We start from the raw sequence: 13018 nt of genomic DNA on the forward strand, positions 1-13018 counted from the left end.
AAAACAGTCTCTCTCCCTTTGTCACTAACAGTAGTACCACCACCGCCACAACGCCACCGCGAGTCACCGTCAACATCAGCAACCACGCCGCTCCAACTCCAGGTAAGCTCAGCTCCTTCCCCTCCTCCGTTCCATCTTCTCACATGTTCCCCTTCCCTGTTTCATTTGCATGCAGAACGTGAGGAATTCACGTTCTGCTGCAAATGAATTATAATTAGCTGGTTACTGTGCTCAGCATAGTAACCAGTTAATGGTTTCCCTGGCTGGACTTTCCAGCCCAGTCCATGCGGCTGGGCTGGGTCCAGCCTTATATAAAGGAGGTTTTTCCGTATGGGCCGGTCTCAGACCATTTTATTTCGGCCTTCACTCTCTGAGTCTTCGCCGTGCCAGGAAGACAGGAAGGACCATATGTCTTTTGATCGTAAGCTTTCTGTAAGCGTTGATCATGACCGAGTGCGTTTCTCCTTACTGTAATTGTTTTGTTTTGCCTTGGAAACTTCAATAGTGAAGGCTCCTTACATTTTGTTTTCCTTTTTTTCTTCTCTATTTTGGATCGTCTGCGTCGCATTTAGAATGGGCTCATGATGTCCGTTGACGAGCTTGACTTATTACTAAGTGGAAGCCATGAATTAGAGGTCTTCCGCTTCTTTTGTGGAACTCTTCATGTAATTTCCTAATGCTTTATCTGTGGGACAGTGACCATGCAATAATTCGAAGACTTTAATTTGTGGCCATTGATTTCCTTTCATATTGATCAAAGATGGTAGTCGTAGTCTGTATATATATCCTATAAACCTCTTCAGCAAAGTTTAACAAACACAATAGTTAATTTCCCTGAAGTTTTTCTCTCTCAATTAATGTTCGGAGGAATATTAAGGCACCTCTTTGGTGGTGCGTATGCAGCCCTTCTTTTGCTAGTGATCCTATCCACCCACCATGGTTGCAGTGCTAGAAAGAACAACAGTTACTGCGCTCCTTCTTCTTGCGGCAATATCCATAATATTAGCTACCCTTTTCGATTAAATACCGATCCCGAAAGCTGCGGCAGCAAAAATTATGAACTTGTTTGTGAAAACAACGTACGTCCAACTTTATACTTGAGCATGGTAAAATATTATGTTCAGGCAATCCATTACAGTGACTTCACAATTCGACTTGTGGAAGCTGGTGTTCAGCAGGATGATTGCTTCTCCATCCCTCGTCATTCTATTATGCCAAAAGGTATTTATTAGAGCTTTGAGAGGGAGTCGGTTTTTAAAATTGAAGAAATAAAATGCAGTTAAACAAATTTAGAAGTTAAAATATTCATATTAAGGACTTTTACTGATGAAAAAAAGTATAAACGCTAATGGATAAAATAAAAAATTTAAAGAAAAACATGGGCCAAATTAGGTGCATGCTCACACACATATACACACCCTAAAATAAATGAAATACAGAAGGTTTTTTTTATAATAAGAATTTGTTTGTTTGAGAAAAATATGCATTCATGGATACACTGTTAAATTGGAAAGGACTCTATAACATAATGAAAGTCACATTTCTATTCAGATAAAAAAAAAAAGTGAAAATCTAATAACAAAAAAATTGTTTGTTTACATCATTGATTGTTCTTGTAATGTGTTTATGCAGTGACATATCATATACTGTTATTTTTGTGCGGGCTTCCATGTTTTATAATCTTGCTGGTTTATAAATGGCGAAGAAGACATTTATCCATGTATGACAACATTGAAAAGTTCTTGCAAAGTCATGATAATGATCTTATGCCAGTAAGATACTCTTACTCGGATATTAAAAAGATAACCAATGGTTTTAAAGATAAGTTGGGTGAAGGAGGTTTTGGCTTAGTGTACAAGGGAAAGCTTCGTAGTGGCGGTTTTGCAGCGGTAAAAATTTTGAGCAAGTCAAAAGCCAATGGACAAGATTTTATCAACGAAGTTGCCACCATTGGAAGAATTTACCATGTCAATGTCGTGCGACTCATAGGCTTCACTGTCGAGGGTTCGAAGCGTGCTCTTATATACGAGTTCATGCCCAATGGGTCTCTTGATAAGTACATTGTTTCTCGACAAGGAAGCATCTCATTGAGCAATGAGAAAATGTACGAGATTTCTCTTGGGGTGGCTCGTGGAATTGAATATCTACATCAAGGTTGTGATATGCAAATTTTGCATTTTGATATCAAGCCTCACAATATTCTTCTTGACGAAAAATTTATTCCAAAACTTTCAGATTTTAGACTAGCAAAATTATACCCGACAGATAATAGTATTGTGCCCCTTACTGCGGCTAGAGGAACGATAGGATATATGGCTCCTGAATTATTTTACAAAAACATTGGAAGCGTTTCTCACAAATCTGATGTTTATAGTTTTGGGATGCTATTAATGGAAATGATTGGAAGAAGGAAGAACTTGAATGCATTGGCAGATCATTCAAGTCAAATTTACTTCCCTTCTTGGATATATGACCAAGTTAGTGAAGGAAAGGATGTTGAACTAGGAGATCATGCCACGGAGCAGGGAAAAGAAACAACAAAGAAGATGATTATAGTGGCATTATGGTGCATACAATTGAGGCCAAATGATCGTCCGTCAATGCATGATGTTGTGAAGATGCTTGAATCAGATGCTGAATCTCTACAAATGCCTCCTAAGCCTTTTTTAACTCCACATCATATGCCAAAAGATGATGATACGGCCAATCCAATAAAGTTATCTGATCCACCCAGTGATTGTATCGACTCCTGCATTTTAAAAAAATATAATTATACTCGATTTTTATTTGAATTTTTCATTTATCAAAATTAATCTCTTCCTCTCTCCATTTTTTATAGAAGAAAAAGGTGCAAATTCTCTAGGTTGGTTTGGTGATTAAAGATGTTCTATTCTTCATATTTTTTTTTAATTTAAACTTGGAGGTAGAAGAATGTCTTAAATTATAAATTCTTTTTAATTTAAATTTTTTTTATGCGACAGGATTAATTAAATGGAAGGTGAGGCTCTACTGTGATTTTTTATTACTTAGTATTTTTCACTTCTCCTTGTGTCGATTTTATTTTTAAATTGAACTCTAAAAAGTAATTACTAAAATCTCATTAATTACTCCTCGTGTATTATAATTTTTTTTTCTTAAATTACAAGATGGATATTGACTAATAAATCTAAGGACTGAAGTGAAATGTGTACAAATTGACTTTTGATAGTGTGATCATATCCACTGTAAGAAAAGCACTTTGCCATGAGTCATAACTATTGCAGTTGAAACAATCAATTAGCAAAATAGACGCCTGATTTCCTGGTGATCATTAATTGCTCCGAAAAGTATCATATTTATAAAATTTAATCTAGAACTTATCTTGATTGGGTTTTATTGGAAACCATTTTTTTATTTATCTAAACAATTTTATTTTAGTTTTAATTTTTTTTAAATCATAACCCAGATCGACCGTTAACCTATGAATCAACCCATTTAATTTATAATATATGTTTTCAACCGGTCATTCTTGAATCAAGTTTTATAGCTAAACAACTATATATTAATAGAAAAACTCATTCCAAGGAGATGACCCGGAGGACAACGATTTGGTGAGGTAAGAAATTTATCAAGGAATCAATTTGCTCCTGCCATTAAGGGCAAAAGGTTGAAAATGCTTCAGCCATCACATGCACCTTCCAGCTTTGCATGATTACAAGAAACTTTTATATATCAGAGCCAACCACTACGATTAATTGTTGCATTCCCCTCTTCTTCTTCTTTTTAACTTATACCATGTTTTTTTTTTAATAAGCTTGGCATACCAAGAACGAAATCTCTACTTGTTCAATCCTTAATCAAATTATTCATTTGATATATAAGATTGATGCATTAACTAGAAACGTTTTTTAATCTTGATTGATGACTGCGTACCCAGCTCATTACTTGCCATCCAAACAAAGCCGGATGGATAAAGAGGGTATTTAGAAGTGTTGTAACGGTTGTTTTTTAAGGTGTTTTTTATTAGAAAATACATCAAAATAATATTTTTTTTATTTAAAAATTATTTTTAATATCAGCACATTAAAATAATTTAAAAATAAAAAAATTTACTTTAAAATAAAAAAAATTAAAATTTATCCAACCCATTTAAAAAGCGATGCCAAACGAGCAAAGACAAGCAAAGACAAGGTCAAGATATCTGTTCCTTCGTTAACGGGTTGTCTGGACGAGGGCTTGCCTGTTTACTTACCATTATTGCAAGTCACATATTCTCTCTTCTTCCACACGTTGCTACTTGACCTATCTTCCAAGGAAATTTTATATAACAATATGCTTATGTAATTATGTTTATGATGAATCTTTTGTGCATGAATTAACATGGATAGTCAAAGATCTTGAAAGAGAAGAATTGTAATCCAAAAGGGAGAAAAATGATGAAAAGGTATCACATGCTTGCTTTTACTGCAGGGAACAACCATCATTTACTTTCACACTTTATTATGATTTCTTTATTTTACTGCCTTTATGCTACAATCCAAGTCAATACTTGGGATCACAACCCAATTGATGCCAAATTGAGTAGATTTGTGGAGGTTTTTTTTTTTATCCAAATGTATTCTAACTCAATTATCAGGAATTAGACCTCTAAAGCTCAATTATCAGGAATCATGGAGCCAATAACGGCAGCAACCTCATCATTCATGTTCTTGATGGTAGAATTATTCTTCTAAAAATATATAAAAATAATAGTTCCTTTAATAACAAGGAAATAAAACAATATTTCATGGGATCAATCTAAGGGTTTGAACTGGGGAGGGGTGGCAGTCAGAAAGAGAAAGATGGAAAAGAACTAGAAAGTAAATTGAACTCTAAGTGATAACTATGCTATGGCAATTAAGAAATGATTCTCTGCCATTACTTCCTTGGGGAAGGAACAAAATACATTATTAAGTCTGTTAACCTAACACTTTTATCTATTATAGCAAAGGAATAAAGGGAAAGAAACAAAAGGAGAAATGTAGTTAGTCATCATCAAAAAGTAGACAAATGGTGAAGGGGAATTATGTACACATGCAAGCCACTGTCCACCACAAGGAAATAATAAGAAATGAAGAATCTCACCAAGTCACCTACCGCTCTTCCTCCTCCTCAATAGACCTTCTGATCTTTTATATAAGAACTTTCTTCAACTGTCAAAACCCACAAAACTAGAGATTAGAGAGCTTCTTTTTTCTTTTTTCTTTTTTCAAAGAACAGAATGCATAAGAAGCTTTGGCAATGGCATGTTCTCTTTCTTTCTCTGTTTTGTTCGTCTTCTTTGGCCTCTTCACGGAGCCAAGATAACCTATTCAACCAAGCCAAGAACTATGAGGGCTCCTCTGATTTAGTAGACCTTCAGTACCACATGGGACCTGTTCTGGCTGGACCTGTCAACTTGTACATTATCTGGTATGGTCGATGGAACCGAAACCACCAAGCTACTATTAGAGATTTCATCTATTCCCTCTCTTATTCATCTCCTTACCCTTCTGTTTCTGATTGGTGGAGGACAGTCCGTCTTTATACAGACCAAACAGGATCGAATGTCACTGGAAACATTGTCCTGTCAGGGGAGTTCTATGACTATAGATACTCTCATGGTCGTTATCTAAGTCGTTTGGCGATGCAATCCATCATCAAATCTGCAGTCACTGCCCATCCAAGAGCTTTACCTCTCAATCCTCACAATGGTCTCTACTTAGTGCTGACTTCTGGTGATGTTCAAGTTCAAGATTTCTGTAGAGCAGTTTGTGGTTTTCACTACTTCACATTTCCGACCATAGTTGGTGTCACTGTGCCTTATGCCTGGGTTGGTTATAGCGGAACTCAATGTCCTGGTATGTGTGCTTATCCATTTGCATGGCCTAAGTATTCAGGGAAGCCACCGCCAAGCACTAACGGAGGCAACAACATAATGAGAGCCCCAAACGGGGATCCTGGTGTAGACGGAATGATCAGTGTGCTTGCTCATGAGTTAGCAGAAGTGTCAAGTAATCCATTTATCAATGCATGGTATGCAGGAGATGACCCTACCTCGCCAACCGAGATAGCAGATTTATGCCTGGGCGTGTATGGGACTGGTGGGGGTGGAGGTTTTGTGGGGAAAGTGAATAAAGATTCTTGGGGAGATGGGTACAATGTGAACGGAGTGAAAGGGAGGAGGTTCCTGGTGCAATGGGTATGGAACCCTGTGAAAAGGAGATGCTTTGGGCCCAATGCCATTGATTAGAAGTGTGCTAAATGTCCATGATTTCCAATAATTTCCAGCTCTTCCCCTTGCTTTTGACATCTGGAAAGGCAGGATAAGGCTTTGAGTGCAGAGCATGCACGGGAATCTGACGAGCAAGCAGGCAAGGTAGGCCTGCTTTGATGATAGATATCCGCTTACCAGAGACACGATACTTCGCTTGTTGGATGCATAGCTACGAAACATATCACTATTTTAACTTTTTAAGGCATTGTTTGGAAAACCTAAAGTTTAAATGAGGCATAACACGTTTTTTTTTCTTTTTGCCTTTAGAATGTTGACCTCGTTTAAAGGCATCATCTAATTATCAAAAGGTCAATCTGCCTCTCAAACAAGTCTGTAATTGTAATGCCTTCTCCACTCATTTGTAATTGTCTTCCTACAAGATCGAGTGATCCCTGGTTGATTTTCAGTGTAATAAAGGGCTCAAATCATGGATTCAATCTGCTTACCAATCAACAACAAAATCTAGTAGAAGCTATCCACTAACTAAATCTATGGAAGGTGCAACCAAAATGTTCTTCATCTCAATTAGGTCACCACTGGAAACAAAACAATTTGATGATATAATAGTATATGTAGCCTGGATCCAACACAGAGCGAGCATCATCAAGAAGCAAGCTAACTAGTAGTTTTATTATGACAGCAAAATTGTGACAAATTGTGTAAATAATACAGAAGATAAAAAATGAATTTCAATGACATACTTCAAACTATCATTTACAAAACTGTGTCTATACTGCAAACATGAATAGGATCATTTCTTGAACCTCAAATCTCTATGATGGCTAAATGCTGGATATCTTTCTCAGCGGTGACAACAATTTGATATGCTATGATAAATCAAAATGCTTTTGTAGTTCATCACTTCATCCTAATCAACAAAGTTGGGGAAAATTGACATGTACAATTCACAATACGTCAAAGCAACGGATACAGGAGTGATCAATAAGCCGAGAGACGAGACTTCCTGGCTCTGGAGTGAGAGTAGATGTCAAGCTATTCCAAAAATGAAATGTCAATGACTCACTGAGAATCTTTTCAAAGAGAGCATCTTGGTGAGCTTTTTCATTCTCATTTGCCGGTGTGGTGAAGTAGCTGTTTGCATTTAGAATTAATTAAGGCACAAATGAGGTAAAGAATTTTTTTATGTGACAGATCTGTTGAAGATTTTGGCTCTTAAAAGGCTAAAATATAAGATATCACGTATATATAAAGCCATCATAAACCAGACAAATAAAGGGTATATGCAAATTGCATTTGCCAAAAAAAAGAGAGAGAGAAAAAAAAAAGGCAGTGCAGGTGAGGAAAAACTTCTCTCGTCAAACTGTAAAATGAACATTGAGAATGCAGCAGACAGAGTACATTTTGGGAGGATGTATTCACTAGGAATTATCTTAAATTTTCAGCCGAAATATTTTCTGCAATATAAGACAAGAATTTCAGCACCAATTTCTCAAACCCCAAACACAAACTTATCCTTATCCACCTGAATTCCAAACCAAAAACCTTCGTTTAAGTTGTCTCAAAGACAAGGCTGAAACACACCAAGTTTTTTTTATCATAATCTGGCTAGACAAATTTGTTCTACTTAAAGCCTCAATTTATCTTGGCGAGAACACATAGTTGCCAGTGGTTGGAGAGAAACATTTGAAAGTTAAACAGCAAGAAACCCTTTGGTTTTGATCTTTCCCTTCCTTTTTTGGGGGAGGGGTGTACTGTTATTACAACTCAACTTTGTTTAAAGCAAAATATAAAGCAGAACATGGGGAACGATCGATCACATAAGATGGGACAAGGTGTTTTAATTTAAATGTAACAGCAAGTCAGCTCACAGACCTGTAACATAGGTTTCTGAACTTTACAGTCATTACATTTTGCAGATTCAACTTCAAGAGTCACTTTTAAGTTTTTCTTTTAGTTTTCCAATATGTATACACGAAGTTGTGGGGCAAAGGGAGTTGGAACCAGAACCCTATGTTTTCCGCAATGCATTCCAATGAACTCATAAAAAGCAACATTTTGAGCAGCTTACTAGTGCACGTGTGATTGCCAAAAAAAAAGCTTATCTGAATGCTAAAAAACGAGTAAGCATGTAAAGAAATGAACTCAAAATTTGGAGAATACCTTGTAATATTCTGTGAACTAATGGGGAAGAAAATGTATGAGGGTTGCACTTTCAACTCCTTTTGATCAATGGACTTATTCTCCTTACTCAAAAAATTTCTTGCGACTCTAGTCAAAAGATCAGCTCCATTCCATCTTAAACGGTTATCATCATACGTCATATAGAACTCATTCAAACACTTGGTTATAAATGGACTGCATGAAGAGAAGTAAATCAGTTCCAGAAGGGAGGTAAATGATATAAAGAAAAGAGAACAAAAAAAAAATTAACGCTGCTGCATTGCTACTTTGTTATGGTTAATGAAACTATAACCAAGACATGCTAACAGTTGGAAATGTTAATGAACCCATTGTAATAGAAAAATCATAGCAAACTGATAATGACACATTCTTATAGTAAGAGGATTTTTTTGGGGGTGTTGGGGGGGGGGGGGGGGATTGGAAAAACTAGGAAAGCCAGCATTGCAGAAAGAATACTGAGAAGAGGACAAATTTGCACCTCAATTTGCTCAAATATATTAAAAAATCCTGATTAGCATATGAAGAATGAGTTTAGCAATTCATGGGAAAGGGAAGCAGATAACAGACAAAAAAACTCAGCAGTTAAATGACATGGGAAAAGGAGGGATTTAGAGAGATAAATGAGAGAGGGAGGAAGAGAGAACTTGGAAGCTAAACCATTCATCTATAAAAGATAATACCCATGAATTTAATGGATTAAATCCAAATAATTTTTTAAGTCCAAACCTAACCCGAAAAAATTTCAACAATAGATATGATTTCTGCCAGTAAAACACAAGAGCCACTAGTACCTGTGCTTTCTAAATGCCATCACAGCCCCATTCAAAGAACTTCCAGCTCGTGGATTCTCCAGGCCAACAGTATTATTAAGTGAAGACAATGAATTCAAAACTATGACATCAGAATCAAGATAGATACCACCATATCTGCACAACCCAACAAAAATACATCACAAAAAAGTTGATTCTATACATAATAACAGTAAGAAATGGTGTGATTCAATCACTACATTACATTGTAGAACCGTCATCTGGAATATAAAATAAAAATACTTCTCAACTCGAGTGAAGAGGATATTAACTAAGGATATTAACTAATACGTGGTTTCCAGGTCAAGAGCCAGCATCAAAATTACAACATTTTGAGATTTAGCACTTGAAGACATAAGCTACTTATTTTCAACGTCTCAAAGTAGTGTCCTGAATGAGATTCACACAGGAACCAGCAAGCTGTTGCATCATTCCAAGGTATTTTTCTAGAAGCGAGCTTACTTGTAGAGAGCAGCAAGGCGGACCAGTTCACTATAATGAGTTGGATAAAACTTTGTCTTTCGCCACTGAAACCAAACTGAAGTGAAAATATGGGTGGGTGTATCCTTCAGCAATTCGTCGAGATTTGGCATGGCAACAGCAACCTTGTAACTATATAGAAAATAGTTGCATTGATTAGATTACAAATCAATGACTGAATTCAACAAGGCCTAATTAAGAGCTTACCCATCTTTCACAAAGCTGTCCTTGAAAAAATCCAGATCAATTGTCTCAGAGAAAATGACAACGCATGCATCTCTATGGTGGGAGAGCAGACTCTCAAGTCCCCTTTGGTGTCTAACACTGTGCATCCATGGTGGCGAATTCCACACCATGAATACCCTCATACCACACTTTCCATTCCTAAAAAATGAAGCCATGAAATCTGAAAATGACAAATGAGGATGCAAACCAGGAAAGTAACCCCATCTTTTCCCATCCGCAAGTATATGACTCGACTCCTCAGGCTTCCTCTGCTGATCCTTGGACCTCTTAGTCTTCATTCCAATCATCTGCCTTGTTTCACCACCAACACCACTACTCTTATCCACTACATTTTCATTTGCACTCAAATTCTTATCTCCCTGATAATCTTTAACTCCCTCCACGTTCGATACATCACTCAAGCTCTTACCTTTCATCAAATTTCTCCCATCATCCCCATTTAACCCATTACTCAATTTCTTATCTTTCATCAAATTTCTTTCATGATCCTCATGCAATACAATCCCATTTCCTTTAAAACTCACATCCTTACCAATATTACCATCACCATCCTTCAAAACTTTTCCATTATCCTCATTCAATACTCTCTTAACCTCACCTCTCTTCCCTCCAACTTCCGCATTGTGGATCATCTCCAAACCACTCAAACTCCTCTTCCCACCAAAAGGGTTCCTCTTAAACTCACTCAAAATCATCTTCTGCATAACCTTATCACCCCTAGTTAACCCAGTAACACCAACCCCATCAGGGTCTTGCAACAAAGGATTAGTCAACGGATTCAAAACTTCCAAATTCGACTTAAACATTTTATCCCTTCTCAAGAAATCACTCTTTTTATCAAACCAATCACCCCAGCCTTCTCTTAAAGGTGACACCTTTTTACCTATTTTCAACAGCAATGCATCTTCAATACTCTTAACTTCACTCAATTTCCTCTTAATTTCCTCATCGACAACTATATCATCACTGCCAAAAGCGGTCTTACTTTTATAATCCTCTACATTCAATCCTAGACTAAAACCATTGGAATTATAATCAGAAAAATCATAATCTTCTATCGATTTCTTATTCAAATACCTTCTAATTGAACCGGTTACATGATCCATGTAATACCCAGAAGATGAAATCGTGGGCCTTTTCGTGTCTTCTTCTTCGGTGTCGTTTTGGTCTTCATTGCTGTCGTTCTGGTGATATCCTTCTTCTTCTTTAATGGTGTCTTGTTCATCGATCTTGTCAATTGCTATTGAGAATTCGTCAGCTTGGGTCTTGAATGAGGAAGGAACCGTGTTCTGTTGGGGAGAGGAAGAGAGGCGAGTGTAGAGGAGAGAGACTGAGAAGAGGAGGAGGAGAGCGGAGATAACAGCGCATATTTGCGGACTGTAACGGGGACGGCGGCGGTTGCGGAGCATTTTTGGGCTGATGCCGTTGAAAGGTGACGGAGGTTAGAGGAGGGAGGAGGTTGATGTCGATGGAGGAGGTTGATGTCGATGGAGAAGGAGGGGAAGTGGAGGGCGGGGATAATAGGCTCATGGGCCGAGTAACGGTTAAAAAAATGAAAAGTATTAGACAGTGAAGTGCTTTTACTAACTTATAATGGGCCATGGGCCATGGGCCATAAGTTTATTTAATCGCAATTGAGACTAAGTTTTTTCATTTTTTTCCGAGTATTAGATTGAATGATAATATAAAGAGTATAGACTATTTTTTTATGATCATATATATGATGAAGAAAAAAAATACCCTAAGCATCTAAAAAAATAATGAAGATTCGCCCTTTTTTTTCTAATTTAGTCCCTTATTTCTTTTCCTTTTTTATTTTAATTTGGTTTTTTTTATTATCTTCAAATTTTTTTAATAGTCATTCGGATTGTCTTCGAATGAGTTAAGTTAACCGGGTCACGTTAAGGTAATTCTCATATAATTTAATTTAAAATCAGAGTTGAGCACATAGGTGAGTCGAGAGATTTTTTTTCTATCAATTTCATTTTTTTTCAATTTTATTCTTAATTTTTTTTTATTAATCGATCAGGTTACTTTAAATCATCCAAATCGATTAAATTCTGTTAGGGCAACACCCATACGATTTAATTTAAATGTGGATTATGCAATAAATTTGATCAAATAAATTTTTATGTCAATCTCATTATTTTTTCTCAATTTTATCTTTAATTTTTTTTTTTTATCATCCGAAATATCTTTAAACTGATCAAGTTGACTAGATCATGTTAAAGCAACTCTTAAAATAATTTAATTTTAAACTCAAATAAGGAGTCTAATTGATCTATTTGATTGAATTTAATAAAAATATTAAATAGTTTTTTACGATCTAGATATTTTTTTTTATGAAGTTTTAATTTAATTTTTTTTATCTAGCTTGTATCGCATTTATACATAAATTTATAAATTTAGGTGAGATTTTGAATTTTCTTTCTCACAACAATTTGACAGAATTATTATAGTAATAAAGTATTTTCTCATTTAGACATTTTAAATTAGCACAATTATTAAACCCCCGTCTAACTATATGGATTAACCGATGCATTGTCTGACCCACTTCTTAGACAAGTCCAAGTGTAAAAAATATTGAACTCATAGTGAACTCAATTGAAACAAATAAAAATCAAGTTGATGTTTTTAAGAAAATTAAAATAATATTTTTTTAATTTTTTAAAAATAAAAATAATATTAATTTAATTGACCTAATTTAACTAAATTAGCTTGCTCAACACTATCATCAGGCATAATTACTACACAAATTAGGATGACTAGCAAAGGAAAGTTGTTTTTCTTATTTTTTTCTCTTTTGAATTTCTTGATTATTTTTCCTCCCTGATGAACTTCTAACTTAAGTGATGGCGTTCTCTTGATATTATTAAAGAGATCGCGAATTCAATTCCTAACAAGTCTATAAGCACTAGACTAAGCACCCCCTCCGCCTCCAACAATAATATCTAACCACTAATTTAAAGTAAATACATCAAGCATGGATCAAATAATATAAAAAAAGAAATTAAAAGAGAAAAGGGTGCAAAGTAGTGTTCTTACTGGTATTAGACTCATTTTACTT

The 13018-nt window shown here is 35.8% G+C and overlaps 3 protein-coding genes across 3 annotated transcripts; 2 read left to right on the forward strand and 1 right to left on the reverse strand.

Annotated features, from left to right (window-relative positions):
* The first annotated feature begins 1591 nt into the window (after positions 1-1591).
* On the forward strand, positions 1592-3213 carry LOC112324286 (rust resistance kinase Lr10-like). Its single transcript, XM_052447681.1, has 2 exons — positions 1592-2751; positions 3209-3213. Exons 1-2 carry the CDS (start codon positions 1719-1721, stop codon positions 3211-3213), a joined length of 1038 nt encoding a protein of 345 aa, XP_052303641.1. The 5' UTR covers positions 1592-1718.
* A 1832-nt stretch (positions 3214-5045) lies between these two features.
* Positions 5046-6711, forward strand: LOC7481799 (protein EXORDIUM-like 7). Its single transcript, XM_002321781.4, has one exon. The coding sequence runs from the start codon at positions 5240-5242 to the stop codon at positions 6248-6250; it is 1011 nt and encodes a 336-aa protein (XP_002321817.2). The 5' UTR covers positions 5046-5239; the 3' UTR covers positions 6251-6711.
* Positions 6712-6879: 168 nt separating this feature from the next.
* On the reverse strand, positions 6880-11486 carry LOC18105955 (uncharacterized protein At4g19900). The gene is made up of 5 exons (XM_024586670.2): positions 9913-11486; positions 9688-9837; positions 9208-9342; positions 8396-8590; positions 6880-7366 (listed from the first exon to the last, which is right to left on the reverse strand). Exons 1-5 carry the CDS (start codon positions 11358-11360, stop codon positions 7180-7182), a joined length of 2115 nt encoding a protein of 704 aa, XP_024442438.2. The 5' UTR covers positions 11361-11486; the 3' UTR covers positions 6880-7179.
* Between the last annotated feature and the right edge of the window lie 1532 nt (positions 11487-13018).

The sequence above is a fragment of the Populus trichocarpa genome, chromosome 15, assembly GCF_000002775.5.
Source record: "Populus trichocarpa isolate Nisqually-1 chromosome 15, P.trichocarpa_v4.1, whole genome shotgun sequence".
Taxonomy (NCBI): Eukaryota; Viridiplantae; Streptophyta; class Magnoliopsida; order Malpighiales; family Salicaceae; genus Populus; species Populus trichocarpa.

Excerpts from the sequence above, each read along its gene's own strand:
- LOC112324286 (XM_052447681.1), top strand. The coding sequence starts at position 1,719 with ATGTATGACAACATTGAAAAGTTCTTGCAAAGTCATGATAATGATCTT.
- LOC7481799 (XM_002321781.4), top strand. The coding sequence starts at position 5,240 with ATGCATAAGAAGCTTTGGCAATGGCATGTTCTCTTTCTTTCTCTGTTT.
- LOC18105955 (XM_024586670.2), bottom strand. The coding sequence starts at position 11,360 with ATGCTCCGCAACCGCCGCCGTCCCCGTTACAGTCCGCAAATATGCGCT. Across the intron at positions 9,343-9,687 it reads CGCCTTGCTGCTCTCTACAA|ATATGGTGGTATCTATCTTG; the intron begins GTAAGCTCGCTT and ends TGGGTTGTGCAG. Across the intron at positions 8,591-9,207 it reads ATGGCATTTAGAAAGCACAG|TCCATTTATAACCAAGTGTT; the intron begins GTACTAGTGGCT and ends CTCTTCATGCAG.